The sequence below is a fragment of the Cololabis saira genome, chromosome 3 (assembly GCF_033807715.1).
Source record: "Cololabis saira isolate AMF1-May2022 chromosome 3, fColSai1.1, whole genome shotgun sequence".
Lineage (NCBI taxonomy): Eukaryota > Metazoa > Chordata > Actinopteri > Beloniformes > Belonidae > Cololabis > Cololabis saira.
This window is the reverse complement of record NC_084589.1, coordinates 44,663,155-44,682,110: the sequence shown is the minus strand read 5'-3', so window position 1 is coordinate 44,682,110 and position 18,956 is coordinate 44,663,155. Positions and strand designations below refer to the sequence as shown.

Sequence of the window (18,956 nt, the reverse complement as noted above, 5' to 3'; positions counted from 1 at the left end):
GGAATGGTTCACAAAAAACATATCCAGGTGTTAGAATGGCCAATTCAAAGTCCAGACCTGAATCCAATCGAGAATTTGTGGAAAGAACTGAAAACTGCTGTTCACAAAAGCTCTCCATCCAACCTTACTGAGCTCCAGCTGTTTTGCAAGGAGGAATGGGCAAAAAGTTCAGTCTCTCGATGTGCAAAACTGATAGAGACAAACCCCAAGCGACTTACAGCTGTAATCGCAGCAAAAGGTGGCGCTACAAAGTATTAACTTAAGGGGGGTGAATAATTTTGCAAACCCAATGTTTCAGTTTTTTATTTGTTAAAAAAGTTTGAAATATCCAATAAATTTCGTTCCACTTCATGATTGTGTCCCACTTGTTGATTCTTCACAAAAAATTACAGTTTTATATCTTTATGTTTGAAGCCTGAAATGTAGCAAAAGGTCACAAAGTTCTAGGGGGGCAAATACTTTCGCAAGGCACTGTATATTAGAGACTCCACGGATTTCATTAATAAGATCTTTAACCTCACTAACCTTCCTGATGATCTTCTGTTGGTCACCTTTGACATCCCCAGTCTCTACACTAATATTCCCCATGATGGAGGTAGAGAAGTCTAAAAGTTGTATTTGCAGGACTTACTAATGCCCCCGGGTAAGTTTATTGTTGACTTAGCTAGTTTAATCATGAAGAAAAACTACTTTAACTTTAATGGTGATGAATATTATTTACAAGGATCTGGTACAAGCTCTATTTGTACTCCGAATTACACAAATCTATACGTGAGTCACAAAAGGAAAAAATGCAGGCACTCTGGTGGCCACCAGAGTGCCTGCATTTTTTCCTTTTGAGATTACTGTTGCACCCATTGCAAGAGCACCGGTGGTTGTGGGGACACCAGCAGCGCTCCTGTTATTCTGTTTTTTATATACGTGAGTCACTTTGAAAAAAACTTTGTGTGAAATCCTGAGCATAATATTTTTTTGCCAAAAATCTTAAAATGGTACAGATTCATTGATGACATCTTCTGTCTAATTAAAGCTGATGCTAATGAACTGGAAGACTTTTTTACCTTACTGAATACCTTCGACAGCAACCTCCAATTTACAATGGAGTATAGTAGTGAAAAAGTTCATTTTCTAGATATGTGGGTTGAAAAAAAGAATGGCTCCTTATCCACTTCACTCTACTGTAAAGAAAACAATAGAAATACGCTCTTATTGGCTAGTAGTTTTCATCCTTCTCCCCTCAAAAGAGGCCTAGCCAAAAGCCAGTTTTTTAGACTCCTGAGAATTTGCAGCAGTACAGAGAATTTCATAGACAAGGCATCAGAGATGAGCTCTAGATTTGTCCAGCGGGGATATCCTATGGATTGTATCTCAATTGGTTGATAAAATTCACACTGCAATCAATAATAATTAATACGCTTTGGGAATCTTTCTTGATTTATCCAAAGCTTTTGACACAGTTAATTTTGATATTCTTCTTCAAAAATTATTACACTGTGGATTTGCTGGAATCACTCATGTGTGGCGTTTCAATTATATTCATAACCGTCAGTAATTTGTCATCATTGACCGTAAATCATCAGAGAGGGCCGCCTTAAAATGTGGGGTCCCCCAGGGGTCTATACTAGGGCCCCTGTTATTTTTGATTTAAATAAATGATTTGGCCGCAGCCTTGTACTCCTTGTTTCCTGTACTTTTTGCCGATGATACAAACTTATTTATTTCACATAATGATTCTTCATCATTAATGGGAAAGGCTAATCACAATTTACAAAACATTTCAAAATGGTTTAAAATTAACAAACTATCACTGAATATAAAAAAATCAAATTTTATTATATTTGCATCAAAAAATAAAATATATTGTAAATCTAACACCGGTCTGTCTATAGGAGATGACCCGCTCACTCAGGTTACATCAACAACCTTCCTTGGTGTAATTATCCATGAAAGTTTAAGCTGGAAAAACCACATCAACCATGTCTGTAAAAAATATCTAAATCTATTGGTATTATTGGCAAATTCCGTAGTTTGGTGAATGAAAATTGTCTCCCAACTCTTTATTATAGCTTGTTATATCCATATCTCATTTACTGTAATATTATTTGGGGAGCTACCTACAACACACATCTTCATAAACTTCATATGTTGTAAAAAAGATTCTGCAGGATTGCCACACACAGTAATTGGTCTGCTCATTCTGCCCCTCTTTTCAAACAACTCAATATTTTACCCAACTTTAAGTTAAATACATATCAAACCTGCAATTTTATTTTCAAAGTATTGTTCCTGCCAGTTTCATTTTCTTTGTCATGTAAAGATTGTTTTCAGTTCAACATTGATATGCACCATTTTAATACAAGACAGGCTAATCATTTAAATCTCCTGAAGTTCCGTACTGGTTTGTGTCAGTTCTCCATCAGATACAGTTATGGAACACCTACAGCAATCTCGTCTACCTCTACTTCATTCAATCATTTTAAACGTAAACTCAGGACACATTTAATTGATCAGATTATCTAATGATATTTCTAGATTTGTTATTTTTTTCTTTAATCATGTATTCTATTCATGCTGCTGTTTATTTGCTTTGTCTTTGTTTTTAGACTGCAATCATGTATTCTGCATATTTTAAATCTTTGTACAATATTTTGCTGTATTTTACAGGTAGAGGCCTCGTATAAGCCCCTTGGGCTTTTTGCCTCAGCCTAGCACATTACCAATCTCTCTTTTACATTTGTATGTTACTTGTTCTGTTTTTATACTGTGCTGAATTAATTAAGAAAAAAGAAAAAATCTACACGGAGCCAGTGTGATCTGCATCTTTTCTACAGAATAAAGGATTAAGTGTAAAGTGTGAAATATGAGTCTGGTCCAGAGTGTGAATGGAGCATGAAAGGCAGCACCAAGTAAACAGAACAAGTTAGTTCGGGATGTTTCCGAATCCCACATCAGCAGCTGCTTGAGCTGGGGAGTTTCCCATTGAGTTGGTTTGCTTCATCACCACGGCTTTTAACTGGAAACAAAGGGATCTTGTAGGAGTCATACTCATGTGTTCATTCATTCAACTTTCCAGGGTTACGTACCGACTCTGTGGAGTCTGATTTCAGGTTTCCAGGCGAGGTCCAACAGTCTGCGCTGACGGTCGAGCTCTTCTTCATACTCCAAGATGCTTTTTTCAAACACTGACAATATTTCTACAGCAGCTGCTGTTAGTCGCTGACCGATAAACTCTCTCAGATGATTCACCTTAGACATTGTTGAAGAGGAAAAAGAAAGGAAACAACAGAACCGTCCTCCTCAAAGGAATCACTGCTCTTCCTCTTCCTCTTCCTCTTCTTCTTCTTCTTCTTCTTCAATGGTGTTTATTGGCGGTTGGCAAACCAACTAGAAGGTGCATTACCGCCACCTACTGGACTGGAGTGTGGAACAGTAGACTAGCAGACAAAATGATAAAAAATAAATAAGAAAGGAAAAATACATTAAAATAAATAAATAAAATAAAACAAAAACTAAATAAGGAAATCAAATCCTCTCCAGTAGCCCTGTATCTTTCAGATATGCCATCAAATGCTTGAGCATAACTCCTGACTCTGCTCCTAGCAAGTTCCCCACATTTAAAGCCATCCTGGCTTCCTCTGCTGCTGCTGCTAATGTCCTTCTTTCCACCTCATATCCTCCACAATCCAACAACACATGCTGAACACATTCAGCCTGCCCACATTGGTCACATCTGCCATCAGGGTGTTTTCCTATTTTGTGCAGTGTATTGTTCAGTCCTGTGTGTCCTATCCTGAGTCGTGTAATGATTGCCTCTTCCCTCCGGTTCCTGCCCCTCCTTCTTCCCAACCCAACTGTTTTCTGTATATTGTAAAGGTGTCTTCCCGTGTCTTGGATGTTCCAGTATTCTTGCCACACTTTCCCCACATGTTTCTTGATCATTGATTTCCCCTCTGCCCTACATAATGGAATTTCTGCATCTACAGTGTGTGATTTGAGTGTTTGTTTGGCCAGAATATCCACTCCTTCATTCCCTTCTATCCCTACATGGGCACGAACCCAAATGAAGCAAACCGTCAACCCCCTCTTGTGCATTCTGTGAAGTAGATTATGTATTTTATATATGAGATCTTGCCTACATGACTTCATGGTTTTAATACTTGTAAGAGCTGCCCAACTGTCTGATGCTATTGCTGTTTTGTTATGGTTGTTTTCTTCTATCCATTCCAAGCCTAAAATGATAGCTGCAAGTTCAACTGTATATACTGATAAATGGTCTGTGGTTCTTTTCTTGACATGTGTTTTGTAGTGTGGAATGAAAACTGCAGCTCCTGTTCTTCCAGTATCAGGGTCCTTTGACCCATCAGTGAAAATTAATATTTAGTCTGAAAAGTGTTGTTCCAGATAACTTTAAGCTACCCTTCCCTCGGAAATCTGCCTGTTCCTTTTCTTCAATTGTTGCAGTATGTCAAAGTTTACTGACGGTTCTATGAATACCCAGGGAGGAGTACATGAATATGGGACTGTCGGACTGAAGTGTATATGACCTAAACCTGCTTGTACTGCTTTTATGTTTCCTACCCACCCACAACTCATAATATTTTATTTATTATGTTCCCAACAGTCCTCCAGGATGGCTTTAGCAGGATGGGAATCACTGCTCACGTGTTCCGGCCATCTTTTATGGTGTGTCTGCTGGAGCAGCAGCATCACTGCAGCAGAGAGGAAGAGACTGGACAAGGTGGTGAGGAAAGCCGGCTCTGTCCTGGGCTGCAGTCTGGACCCGGTGGAGGTGGTGGGGGAGAGGAGGATGGTGGCTAAGCTGTCCTCCATCATGGACAATGTCTCCCACCCCCTTCAGGAGACTGTCAGAACCCTGGAGAGTTCCATCAGAACCCTGGAGAGCTCCATCAGAACCTTGGAGAGCTCCATCAGAACCCTGGAGAGCTCCATCAGAACCCTGGAGAGCTCCATCAGAACCCTGGAGAGCTCCATCAGAACCCTGGAGAGTTCCATCACAACCATGGAGAGCTCCATCAGAACCCTGGAGAGTTCCATCAGAACCCTGGAGAGCTCCATCAGAACCCTGGAGAGTTCCATCAGAACCCTGGAGAGTTCCATCACAACCATGGAGAGCTCCATCAGAACCCTGGAGAGCTCCATCAGAACCCTGGAGAGCTCCATCAGAACCATGGAGAGATCCATCAGAACCCTGGAGAGCTCCATCAGAACCCTGGAGAGCTCCATCACAACCATGGAGAGCTCCATCAGAACCATGGAGAGCTCCATCAGAACCCTGGAGAGCTCCATCAGAACCATGGAGAGATCCATCAGAACCCTGGAGAGCTCCATCAGAACCCTGGAGAGCTCCATCAGAACCATGGAGAGCTCCATCAGAACCCTGGAGAGCTCCATCAGAACCCCGGAGAGCTCCATCAGAACCCTGGAGAGCTCCTACGTTTTTTTCTGAGCTAAATGCTGGTTGTACTGATCACGCTATAGCAATAATCTGCGTCACTGACAACTTTCCTCTTGTTGCTGCACTACACTGCAAAAACTCAAAATCTTAACAAGAATATTTGTCTTATTTCTAGTTAAAATGTCTCATTTTTAGTCAGAAAATCTCATTACCATTAAAACAAGAGTCATTACCAGAAAAAATACTTATTTGACAATTTTCACCTGTTTCAAGTAAATTTTCACTTGAAATAAGTAGAAAATCTGCCAGTGGGACAAGATTTATCTTCTCATTACAAGCAAAAAAATCTTGTTCCACTGGCAGTTTTTTGTACTTATTTTAAGTGAAAATCAAAAACAGGTGAAAATTGTTGTTTTTTCCAATGATGAGTCTTGTTTTAAGTGTAATGAGATTTTTATTTACCAAAAATGAGACATTTTAACTTGAAATATTCTTGTTAAGATTTTTAGTTTTTGCAGTGTAAAGTCTTCTTTGTTTTTATAATTATTATTATTACGATAGATTGTTCACTCTTGGGTTTATGTAGAGATTTTATAACTCACCACCAGGGGGCACTGCTGCTCTTTCTACATATGGAGAGTGTTATATTCCAGAATTATAAACAATAAAATGATTCATCCATCTAAAATGAAAACTTAATTTCATTTTCATGATTATTTCTGACTAAATATGAGTTGAGGTAAAAAGACATTTACTCCTAAACGGATGTCTGATATAAAAGGGTTAAATCCAAAGTCTGTCCTCTTCCTGGAATCTGATCCCGATGATCCTCTCTCTTCTTCCTGCTCTCCAACCTGCAGATCTGCAGCTTCAACACGGATCTCAACATCATCTTTATAATAAATCATGTGTCAGACGAGTTGTAAATCTAGTACAACTTGATTTAATACATGTGATTAAATAATATTGTTAATTTCATATTATTTAAATAATATGAAAAACGTACACAAATATGTTGTAACTTATAGTTACAATAACACAACATGGATCATTTGAATTACGTTTTGACTTAGTTTGTCCCATGAATTATCACGATAATCTGATGTACGTGCAGCTCAGATTTTAAAATGTATAAAGCCTTTTACAGTTTTCAGCGAACTATGTATAACATCACAATATATAACCTCTGAACGGAGTAGATGGAGAGAGTTTAACAACATGGAGCTGCAGATTAACTTTACAAAGAGAATGTGAGTGAAGAAGAAACAGACGGGAAAAAGGACGTGTGAGAGAGGCTTTGTAGATGAACGAAATAAACTGTCACGTTTAAAGAAGCTTCAGCACATACTAACAGCTCTTTATTTGCACCGTGGAGACGGCAAGTTACCAACAGCAACAAATAACACAGTTTTAAGAAGGAACAGAGATTCAAACAAACTCAATGCAGAACTTACAAAAAGTACACGACCACATCGTTCCCTCTGCGTCAAGTTGACGGAGAAGCATAAATCCGGGTTGAACCTTCAACCCTTGTGGGGAGGGGATTAGGCTCATCAGCCACAGGAGGTGGTGGTTGGACTTCTGCGGGTTCTTCTTCTGTGGGTCAGACAGGAGTGGACAGCTGCCCCCGGAGGACGACAACATGAGCTTCATTTGTCACGAATCACCAGACTTCTCCTCCGGGTGATTTTTACTGTGACTCAGCAAATAAATTCTGCGGCTAAAACCTTTGTTGCACGTCTTGCACAAATATGGCTTCTCGCCCGTGTGCGTGGTTATGTGGCTTTTAAGATGTGATGATCTAGTAAAGGTTTTGTTGCAGGTGTTGCACAGGTACGGCCTTTCGCCGGTGTGGGTCCTCGAGTGAATCACCAGGCTGGAACGTTGCTTGTAACTCTTTCCACATGTTTTGCAGATGTAGGGCTTCTCGCCCGTGTGCGTGGCTATGTGGCGGTTAAGAACCGGTAAATAAGTAAAGGTTTTTCCGCACGTGTTGCACAGGTATGGCCTTTCGCCAGTGTGGGTCCTGGAGTGAATCACCAGGTGGGAATGTTGCTTGTAACTCTTTCCACATGTTTTGCAGATGTAGGGCTTCTCGCCCGTGTGCGTAGTTATGTGGCTTTTAAGATATGATAAATTAATAAAGGCGTTGCCGCAGATGTTGCACAGGTACGGCCTTTCGCCAGTGTGGATCTTCATGTGATCCATTAAATTACGACTTTTACTGAACTCTTTCCTGCAAGTGCTGCAAGAAAACGCCTTCTTCCCCGTGTGGGTCCTGGTCATCTTTGGTTTACAGTTGCTGTCTGACGGGAAAGCAGCGTCTTCGTGGTCACCGTGTCGTCTCATTGGCTCCGGATCTGCAGTTTTACTGGAGTCTGAGCGTAAACTTTCAGTTTCTTCCTCATCTTTGTTTTGAGCTTCAGGAGAAGTGTGCAAAAGCATCTGGCCACAGTTTGGTCCTGGTTCACCATTTTCAACTTTCACATCAGCGACATTGACCAATGAGACATCCACCTCTACGTCCTCGTGCTTCATCTCCTGACCGCTGGAGTCTTCCTCCAGTTCTGTAGTCTGTGGATGCCCTGGTTCCTCCTGGTCCGGGCTGCAGATCCTCTCCAGGTTATCCAGGTGCTGGTCACTGAAAACCCCGTCCTCCTCCACCTTACAAACATTTTCTTGTGGGAGTTCTGGAATTACAAAAAGGTGCAAAAAGATAGGATTATAACAAGTCAAAAGTGCTTCCCAGTGTTGATTGTATTTGTGAGGTTTAAAGTTTGTCCTGAACCTTCGGTCTTCCCCTTCATCTATGTAGTATATTTGAAAACAAGTGCATTACTCTGTGTGACCATTAGGCGGCACTGTGACTGTACTCTTGTGCTACTGCGTTGGTTTTGAGACAGTTGAAGAATAAAGTTGTTGTAGAAATGGCTTCTTCCGCGTCATAAATAATGATCTAACTACAAGTCCTGCATATGAACTCCTACATGAACATCCTCCAACGATTGCGTTTTTTGCCAGTGTCCTCTCACATCTTACACGGAGCCACTGTGACCTGCATCTTTTCTACAAAATAAACGATTAAGTCTAAAGCATGAAATCTGAACGGTAAAGTCGCATCTTAGTAACAGTTCAACGCCTCCCAGTTTATTAAAAATGATACCAAAAGCTCTTATTGTGTAGAAAAGATTTCAACCAGTTCCTTTTTTAGGTTTCCATTAATAAAATCCTAATCTATAGCTTGCAGGCCTCCATCTTTGAATTCTTTGGTCAGTTCAGTTTTCCTAATGTTATTTTTCTTTCTCCAGATATAAATCAGAGTTAACCTGATTAATCTTTTTGATTACGTTATTGGGAATAGACAACGAGTTTGCTGGATAAATACATCTGGAGAGACTTTCCATTTTGGTTAAGAAGATACGACCTAATAAACTGATGTCTCTTAATAACCAGGAGTTGTTTGTTTTGGCATTCATTAATTACCCTCCAGACATTTTTATTTTCACGTTCTGCTGAATCTTTAGAGATGGAAATGCCAAGATATTTGACAACAGATTTTATAGGGATGTTGTATGCCTCTGATAAGTGACTATGGTGAATTAACATTAACTCACATTTGTTCAAATTTAATTTCAGCCCTGAGGCTTTGGAGAAAATATCAATATTATGCAATATTTTTGGGACTTCAGATAATTGTTTCATGAAGATAGTAGTGTCATCTGCTAACTGGATAATGATTACATGTATTCCAAGTACCTCTAAAGGTGCAATATTGGAATTTTTGATAAGGATAGAGAGCATTTCTGTAGCTATTATGAAGAAAAATGGAGAAATAGGACAGCCTTGTTTTACTCCTCGTTTAATTGTAAATCGAGGTGATGTGTCTTCTGGTAAAGATATATAGCTATTTGAATTTTGATGAAGGGATTCAAAGATATTTAGGAATTTATCACCAAATCCAATTAATTTTAAACACTGAAAAATGAATGGGTGCTCAATCGAATCAAACGCTTTATAAAAGTCAAAATAAAATCATCATCTTCTATTAAATTATTATAGTCTAGAAGATCGAGGATTAAGCGAATATTGTTGTGAATGGATCTACCCCTCATGAAGCCAGATTGGGAGTCACTTGTGATTTTGTGCAAATGCTTTTTTAATCTGTTATCATAAATGAGGGTTACAATTTTGTAATCATTGTTCAATAAGGTGATCGGTCTAACATTTTCTAACACTTTTGGGTTTTTACCCGGTTTTGGAATCACAGTTATTATTCCTTGTTTCGTACTAGAGGGAAATGTGATATTGTTAGTTGCTTCTTTTAACATAAGAGAGAATGGTTCTTTTAATAAATCCCAGAAATGTTTATAAAAATTTGCAGTAAGACCATCACTCCCTGGGGATTTGTCCAAAGACAAACTGTTAACTGGTCAAGTTCAACAGAAGAAATATCAGCATCACATAAATCTGCAAACTCTTTTTCTATAGTTGGAATAAGATCTTTGATATAGTTAAAAAAGTTGTCAGCATCATCTCTAGAGAAAGATGAGGAATATAACTTACTGTAGAAGGAAACTATTTCTCTGGCAATCACAGCTGGATCTGTGACAGTTTGATCTTTAATCACCAGTGATTTGATTGAATTTCTTTCCCGTCTTCTTTTTTCTAATCGACAAAAGTATGATGTGCTTTTTTCTCCTTCCTCTATCCATTTTGCTCTTGATCTTATATAAGCACCTTCAGCTCTCCTGAGATAGATTTCATCAAGCTTAATTTGCAAAATTTGTCATTTTTGTTTATCCTCATCAGTCTGTAAAATTTTATTGCAGTAGGAGTTTACTTCTTTAATAATGTCTGATAATTTGTTACTTCTGTTACGTGATCTTCCAAAACTAATAGCAAATTCTAGAATTTAAAATTTTAAGAATTCCCATTTAGCAACATAAGATATTATTGATTCATCACACTTTACATCTGAGATTAAGATTTCAATTCCATCATGAAAGGCCTGGCATTTCAATAAACTTGCATTAAATTTCCAGTACCCTTTGTTCTACGATGGATTAAATACATATCAAACCTGCAATTTTATTTTCAAAGTATTGTTCCTTCCACTAGTGCTGGGCGGTATACCGGTTCATACCGAATACCGGTGTTTATTTTTCTTATGATACGAATTTTCAGGGATTAAAGCAAAAAAATATTTTTGACTGAAAAAAAATGTTCAGGCCAGTTCATATTCCCCCGCCATCTATGCACTGCACCTATTCTGAAAACCAGGTTTTTTCTTGCTTTAACATATATAAAGTGGTCTCCCCTCACCCTGCCAACTCAGAGGAGGAAAGCAACCAAATTCTGCAGTGTCTGTACAGCCGCCCGGATGATCCGTCCAGTGTGATGTGGATCTACGAGCCAATAAGATTCTGCTCCCCAAAGTTACATAATGACGGGAACGATTTACATAGTTTGGTCTCCGATGCGTGAAACCACGCCCACAACTAACTCCGCCGGCCGGAGCTTCCACCATTTTTCCGTAGCGGTGTATCGCGTCATTCAGGCAGCCAATCAGCACAGAGCCTCATTATCATAGCCCCGCCCACTCAGAATCCTGCATAGATAATGAGGTTAGAGAATGGGAAGATAAAGACATGGTTTAGAGGCTGAATTTCTAATTTATTTAGCAAAAACAATCAAAAGCTTGTTTTTAAGACATTCAAGGCCTGTTTAAAATAGGTACTAGATGCCATAATAGGTCCCCTTTAAGAACGGCCCCTTTTCTGCCGTACGGTCGCTTCCCAAAAGTTTCAAATAAAAAAGTTAAATGCTTTATTAGCCCTTCTGTTTTCTAATACAGCATTTAAGGTGTAAGAAGACTTTAACCAACACTATTTAATTACTCGAGACCAATAGCATTTTATTGAAGGAAGGTGATTTTGAGCAGTTTTATTATTGTCAGTTTGCTTTTAATTTATAGTCCGCATCAATGCGTGCAGTCCTCTCATTAAAGTCTTTTCTCCTAGATCTGAGTCAACCTGGTAAGCTGCACTTCTTCATCCAGTTGAACTAGCTGCTCTGATGTCACTGCACTTGGCAAGGCTTTGGCCAAGGTGATGAAAACATCCTGGACTGTTTCATGTACAATCAATGATGGTGTTAGTGTAGACAAAGAGATGATGATGTTATTGTTGAGGAAGGTTTTTTCAAAATCACATCGCGTCAACACCTCCTTCGCGATGCTTTGTTTTAATTAAACAGTGGGATTCCCCTGGTCCGCACCAGTTCTAAGTTTAGCTGCTAGGCGCCAGCCGAGGCGAATCGGGTCGCCATCCGTCCCTTGAAATACGGAATTGTTACGTAATTGCAAATTAAAAGTTGCGTTCCGTATTGAACCAATACGGACATATATTATTATGCTCTTATTTATTGATGTCATAATATACAGGTGAAGGTCGGAAAAGTTGAATATGTCGCAAAACTTCATTCGTAGTAAATTCAATTAAAGGTGAAACAAATATCTTATTTCCCACTACATTCAAAGTGAGATATTTCAAGCCTTTATTTGTTATAATTTTGATGATTATGGCTCACACTTTATGAAAACCCCAAATAAAAAAATCTCAAAAAATGTGAATATTTTATGAAATCAATAAACAATTCAACCATCAAAATGATAACAAACAAAGGCTTAGGATATCTTGCTTTGCAAGATATCCTAAATGTAATATATTAGTTTCACCTTTTAAATTGAATTATTGAAATAAATTAACTTTTACACCATATTCTAATTTTCCGACATTCACCTGTAGGTTATTCTACATCTGGGCTGATGTGGACGTACAGTAGCATAGCAGCAGAGGATATTTCAGTTGTATGGTAGGCTGTCTGTACAGTCATGCAAGTTCAATGCTATTAAAGCATTTTAAATCAAAGCATTTAGTTTTTTCATATAAAATAAATACATTTCTATGCAGTTTAGAAGTTTTGGGGATGTCCCTTTTTGGTGCCTGCGCTGCTGAAATCAGGTGTTCCTTATTTCTATTTCTGAAAGGTGGTAAACCTAGAGGCGACCCGCCGGGGGGCCCGCGCGAACGGGTCCCCGACGGGTGCCGGGCGCGACGTTCCGGTAACCGAAATTGTTCGGCCGAAAAAGACAAAAAAAACACTTTCGGTGTTCGGTGGAATAAGTGGGAAAAAAACGAACAATTAATAACGGCGTTGTAATATAAAGAAATAGACTGGCCGCTCCCGTAACGGTTGCACCACAAACATAAATCGTTGGCCAACCAAAAAGTAACCACATAAGAATTTTACCAACATTCACCAGGAGGTGGAACCAAAACAACATAATGCTGGGAAATTAAAAAATGTTCAGTTTTTTATGTTCGATAAATATGTTCTACCTTGTAATTTTGTAAAAGATTTTTTTCTTTGAAAAGCATGCCTAAATCAAATTTATTTGATTTATGCAATGGTGAAAAAATTAGCAAAATAAATGAAAAACTGCGAAGAACCATGTTCGGTATTGTTCGGTATTCGGCCAAGTGTTTATTATTATTTTCGGTTTCTGCCACAAATTTTCATTTCGGTGCATCACTATTTAGCAGTTGCATTGTTTACAGCGGACACATGTGGGTGAAGATGGCTGAAAACGAAAGCCCCACAACTGTTCCAGAACATGACACAGGGGAACTTGTTCCGAAAAGAGGAGCCGTGTCGGCTGTGTGGAAATTCTTTGGCTTTAAAAAAGACAACGTCCAACAAACAACAATCATCTGCAAGTGTTGTAAAGCTAAAGTTGTAGCCGCGGGAGGCAACACTAGCAACTTGCTCCACCACCTCAGCCACAAACATGTGATAGAATATCAAGAATGCATGAAGCTGAGATCTGCGTCCACCACGTCTACAGGTAACACTAGAAGTGCGGGAGAAAAGTCAAGTCAGACAACACTTAAAGTCTTTAAGTGTTGTCTGACTGATTCTCTCACTTCATTAGAATCATAAGTGCTGCCACCTCATTGTAAACGGCATCATTTTGTGAGGCCATGCAAACCTGTATTTATACTAGTGTGGACATTAATGTTTTTCTACAATATTTCCTCCTCATGACAGTAAAATAGGCCATTCTAAGCCAATTTACTGCAGAAATTCCTTTCCAAATCATTAGAAAATGTTGTTAACACCCAGTTGTGCATGAAAAAAAAAATACCGTGATATAAATTTTTGGTTTTACCGCCCAGCACTACCTTCCACTTTCATTTTCTTTGCCATGTAAAGATTTTTTTCAGTTCAACAGTGATATGCACCATTTTAATACAAGACAGGCTAATCATATAAATCTCCTGAAGTTCCGTACTGGTTTGTGTCAGTTCTCCATCAGATACAGTTATGGAACACCTACAGCAATCTCGTCTACCTCTACTTCATTCAATCATTTTAAACATAAACTCAGGACACATTTAATTGATCAGATTACCTAATAATATTTCTAGATTTGTTATTTTTTATTTAATCATGTAGATACCATGTATTCTATTCATGCTGCTGTTTATTTGCTTTGTCTTTAGACTGCAATCATGTATTCTGCATATTTTAAATCTTTGTACAATATTTTGCTGTATTTTACAGGTAGAGGCCTCGTATAAGCCCCTTGGGCTTTTTGCCTCAGCCTAGCACATTACCAATCTCTCTTTTACATTTGTATGTTACTTGTTCTGTTTTTATACTGTGCTGAATAAATAAATGTAAAAAAACGGTGATCTACATCTTTTCTACAGAATAAAGGATTAAGTGTAAAGTGTGAAATATCAGTCTGGTCCAGAGTCTGAATGGAGCATGAAAGGCAGCACCAAGTAAACAGAACAACAAGTTAGTTCGGGATGTTTCCGAATCCCACATCAGCAGCTGCTTGAGCTGGGGAGTTTCCCATTGAGTTGGTTTGCTTCATCACCACGGCTTTTAACTGGAAACAAAGGGATCTTGTAGGAGTCATACTCATGTGTTCATTCATTCAACTTTCCAGGGTTACGTACCGACTCTGTGGAGTCTGATTTCAGGTTTCCAGGCGAGGTCCAACAGTCTGCGCTGACGGTCGAGCTCTTCTTCATACTCCAAGATGCTTTTTTCAAACACTGACAATATTTCTACAGCAGCTGCTGTTAGTCGCTGACCGATAAACTCTCTCAGATGATTCACCTTAGACATTGTTGAAGAGGAAAAAGAAAGGAAACAACAGAACCGTCCTCTCCTTCTTCTTCTCTAGGTTTAATGGCGGATCACAACCAACGTTATTAGGTTCTACCGCCACCTGCTGTACCGGAGTGTGTAACATCAGGATCATTATTACACCTTCTTCTTCTTCTTTGCGTTTTTTGGCGGATTGCAATACCAACTGTAAGGTGCATACCGCCACCTACTGAACCGGAGTATGTAGGACAGGATCTAGTTGTCTATAGCTTTACATTAGATAATCTAATATAATAATAATGAGAGGAGAGAAAATAACTCTAATAATAGAGAAAAAAAAAAAAAAAAAAAAAAACGCTATATAAGCACTATATCCTTATATCCTGCAAAACAGGCCAGTGTTTCTAAGAAACTCTATGACCCCCTTCTGTGTCTCCCACACCTTATCACCTTTAGTGCCCAGTATCCCTGTCAGATTCCACTCACGCCCTGCCTCTTTCACCCTGTCTTTCAACCTTGTCCTTTCTTTGCTATATTAATTGCATTGCATAATAACATGTTCAGCGTTTTCTGTTTCCTTACAAATGGCACAAAGTTCTGAATTTGCTTTTCCCAATAAAAATAAAGTTTTATTTAGACCAGTGTGATCAAGCCTTAGTCTTATTAATACTACCTCCTCTCTTCTACTTCTTCCCTTGATACTCTGTGCTCCGACTGTGTTTTGTATTCTATAATATGTTCTGCCCTTACTGTCCTCGTCCCACTTCTTCTGCCAAAAATCAGCTGCTTTTTTTTTAATTATTGATTTAGCTTCACCTTTTCCAAATGGGATATTAGTGATATGTATTGAGCTTAATGCCGTTTTTGCCACTTTATCTGCACTTTCGTTTCCTTGTATTCCCACATGAGCAGGTACCCAGCAGAACTCCACCTCAATCCCCATTCTCTGAATCCTGAACAGACACTGAAGAACTTCATATAGTAAATCTTCCCTGAGTGACTTCACAGTCTCCAAGCTTAGTAGCACTGCTGCAGAGTCTACACACATCACCACCCTGTCTGGTCTGACCTCCTCCACCCACTGAAGCCCAAAAATAACTGCCATCATCTCTGCTGAATATACTGAAAGTCGATCAGTTATCCTATTGCTCAATTTAATCTTGAAAAGCGGGATGTAAACTCCTGTACCAACACGATCGTTTTGATCCTTTGAGCCATCAGTGAATATCTGTAGAAACTTGTAAAAATGATTTTTTATGTACTGCTTTGCACATTGTCCTATTTCCCTTTCCATCCAATCCTTCTTAAGGTTCATAATACTAAAATCAACTTTGACTTTAGGGAAAAACCATGGTGGAACATTACTTAGTGGCATTGAGGAGTTTAAACAAATGTCTTTGATACCATATTTTTCAATTGTATCTTTTATCTTCCATCCAAAACCTTTTCCCTTAAAACTATTATATTCCCAGCATTCGTTTAAGACACCTTTGATGTTTTCAGCCCCCCATCCTCGCAGTCGAATCCAGTATGTTAATGTAAGTTTGTCCCTTCTGAACTCCAGTGGGCTTTCACCTGATTCCACCAGCACAGCATTATTTGGCGTTGTCCTCATGGCACCAATACAGAGTCTCAAGGCTTTGATTTGCATTCTTTCAATTTTGTTTAGGTGTGATTTGGCTGCTGCTCCATAGACAAAACATCCATAGTCTATTGCTGATCTCATCAATGCCTTATATATATTTATTAATGCCTGCTTATCTGCTCCCCAGTTATATCCAGATATAGCTCTCATTAAATTAACTACTTTTTTGCATTTTGTTTCTAATTTTTCAACATGTAATTTCCATGTACACTTTTCATCGAGCCATATCCCCAAATATTTAAATTCCTTGACTTTTCCTATTGGTTGCCCATATAAATTAAGATTCTGTTCATCTCTCTTTTTCTTCCTGGTGAGGTACATATAACAAGATTTAGCAGTTGAAAATTTGAATCCCCAGTTGTAGGACCATTGTTCTACTTTCAAAATAGCCTCCTTCATCTTTTCCAAAACATTTGTATCATTTCTCCCCCTGATCCAAATAGCTCCATCATCCGCATATAAGGACGAGCAAATCCTTCTGTCCAGATTCATAAAGATGTCATTGATCATTATATTAAATAAAACTGGACTAATGGCACTTCCTTGGGGAATTCCATTGACTATGTCATACTCTTCTGATATCTCCATCCCAACTTTAACTCTAAACTTTCTTTCAGAAAGGAAGTCTAGTACCCAGTTAAATAGTCTTCCACTGATACCCATTCTATTCATCTGGATTAGCAGTCCTTCTCTCCACATGGAATCGTAAGCTTTTTCAATGTCAAAGAATACTATTATCATCAGTTCTTTCATCTTGAACGTTTTCTCTATTTCATTGCTAACTTCCACAAGAGCATCCATAGTTGATCTCCCTTTCCTGAACCCATTCTGATATGATGCCATTAATCCTCTCTGCTCTAGTGTGTAATTGAGTCTCCGGACCAAGATCTTTTCCATCCATTTACACATATGTGAGGTCAGAGCAATGGGTCTGTAGTTTCCAGGGTTATTTGGATCTTTACCGGGTTTACTGAAAGGCAAAATAAGTGCAGTTTTCCAACTTTTTGGCATGACCCCTTCTCTCCATATCTTATTAAATAATTCCAGAACGACTCTTAAAACTTGAACAGGCAATTTGCGAAACATTATATAGCTTAGTTGGTCCTGTCCTGTTGCTGTATTCCCTGTGCCATGTAACACTATTTCCAACTCACTCATAGTCAGTTCGGCATCGAGAGTTGAGTCTACATTATCCTTTTTCCTAATTACATTCCGGTTTTCACTTAGTATTTCATCTTTCCTCTTCTTATGCCGCTCGTCCAAATGATTTCCATTATGTACACTTGCAAAAAACTTACCCAGCAAATTAGCCTTTTCTTTATCATTTACAGCTGTTGTTTCTCCATCCTCTAATATTGGTATATTAGTACGCTTCCTCTTACCACTCATCTTTTTTAACATATTCCAAACATCGGCTACTTTCACTTCTTTGCCTATAGTACCACAGTATTCTCTCCATGTGCTCTTTTTACTAGATTTAATAGTCCTACGAGCCAGGGCCTTTTTCTTTTGATAGTCTATTATGTTTCCTTGGTTCAAGTTACTCCTCAGTACTCGTAAAGCTCTATTTCTTTCTTTGACAGCTTTAGTACATTTTTCATTCCACCATGGTACTACTTTTCTTTTCCCAGTTATACTGCTTATGGGTATGCTTTTTAATGCAGCATTCCGAATCATATTAGTCACTGCAGCAGCACATTCTTCTATATTTCCCTCCATTGAGATCGAGCTAGCTTGCTCTATACAGTATTCTTGAAATTTACCCCAGTTTGCCTTTTCAAAGCACCATTTATTTTGCTTGTATCTTTCCTGGGTAAAAACATTAAGCTCTATAGAACAAAGAATTGGAAAATGGTCGCTTCCTATGTTAGATTTATCATCAACTTTCCATTCAGATGAGCATACTAAATTTCTGGATACTAGTGTTAAGTCCAGGCAAGATAGGGTATTTCTATATATATCTATCCTTGTTCCTTTGCCATCATTGAGACAGACTAGAGATCTTTCTTCTAAGAGTTCCTCCACCACATTTCCATTATTGTCTGTGTGTTTACTGCCCCAGAGACTGTTATGTGCATTAAAATCCCCACACCATATTTCTTTTTTATTGTCCTGCTTAATTGTATCAAACATTTCGGTACTCAACTTTTTGCATGGGTTGTAAAAGTTAATAATTTTAATGTTGACCTCTGCATTATATACTTCGATAATTACACATTCCATGTCTGCTGGTGATGACAGTCTTCTATACTCTATGTTATCTTTAATAAATGTAATACATCCACCTCCTTGATTGTCTACCCTGTCATGCCGAGCTGAGGTATATCCTGGCAGAACAAAATCAAGGTGAGGCCTTAGCCAGGTTTCTTGCACACATATAACATCCGGTCTATATTCTAGTTCTGATATATATTTTTTAAATTCTTGTCCATTAGCAATAAGACTTCTTGCGTTCCATTGTATCAAATGTATCACCATAAAAATGATATTAATCATTACCCTGGGATCCTCCATCAGCGTTTGTTCTCAATATTTCATGAATATCCTCTGCTCTTAAGTTTGAAATATCCAGGAATTCTTCTGCTGCATTCACCACTGTCTTAATTCGGTCGCTTTTTTTCTCTTGCTTAGTGGCCACATTAATTACTTTACATATGAAAGCCACAAACTTTGTTTGATCCACCACCAATGAGTCCTCTGTCACTCTACATT

General features: G+C 38.6%; 2 protein-coding genes across 2 annotated transcripts in view; one reads left to right on the top strand and one right to left on the bottom strand.

Annotated features, from left to right (window-relative positions):
• The window catches only part of LOC133440368 (zinc finger protein 37-like), an 801,383-nt gene that overhangs the window by 20,305 nt on the left and 762,122 nt on the right, over positions 1-18,956 (top strand). The gene's annotated exons all lie outside the window — the stretch shown is intronic.
• On the bottom strand, positions 6,888-7,648 carry LOC133440365 (zinc finger protein 436-like). Its single transcript, XM_061717612.1, has one exon. It carries the CDS (start codon positions 7,622-7,624, stop codon positions 7,073-7,075), a length of 552 nt encoding a protein of 183 aa, XP_061573596.1. The 5' UTR covers positions 7,625-7,648; the 3' UTR covers positions 6,888-7,072.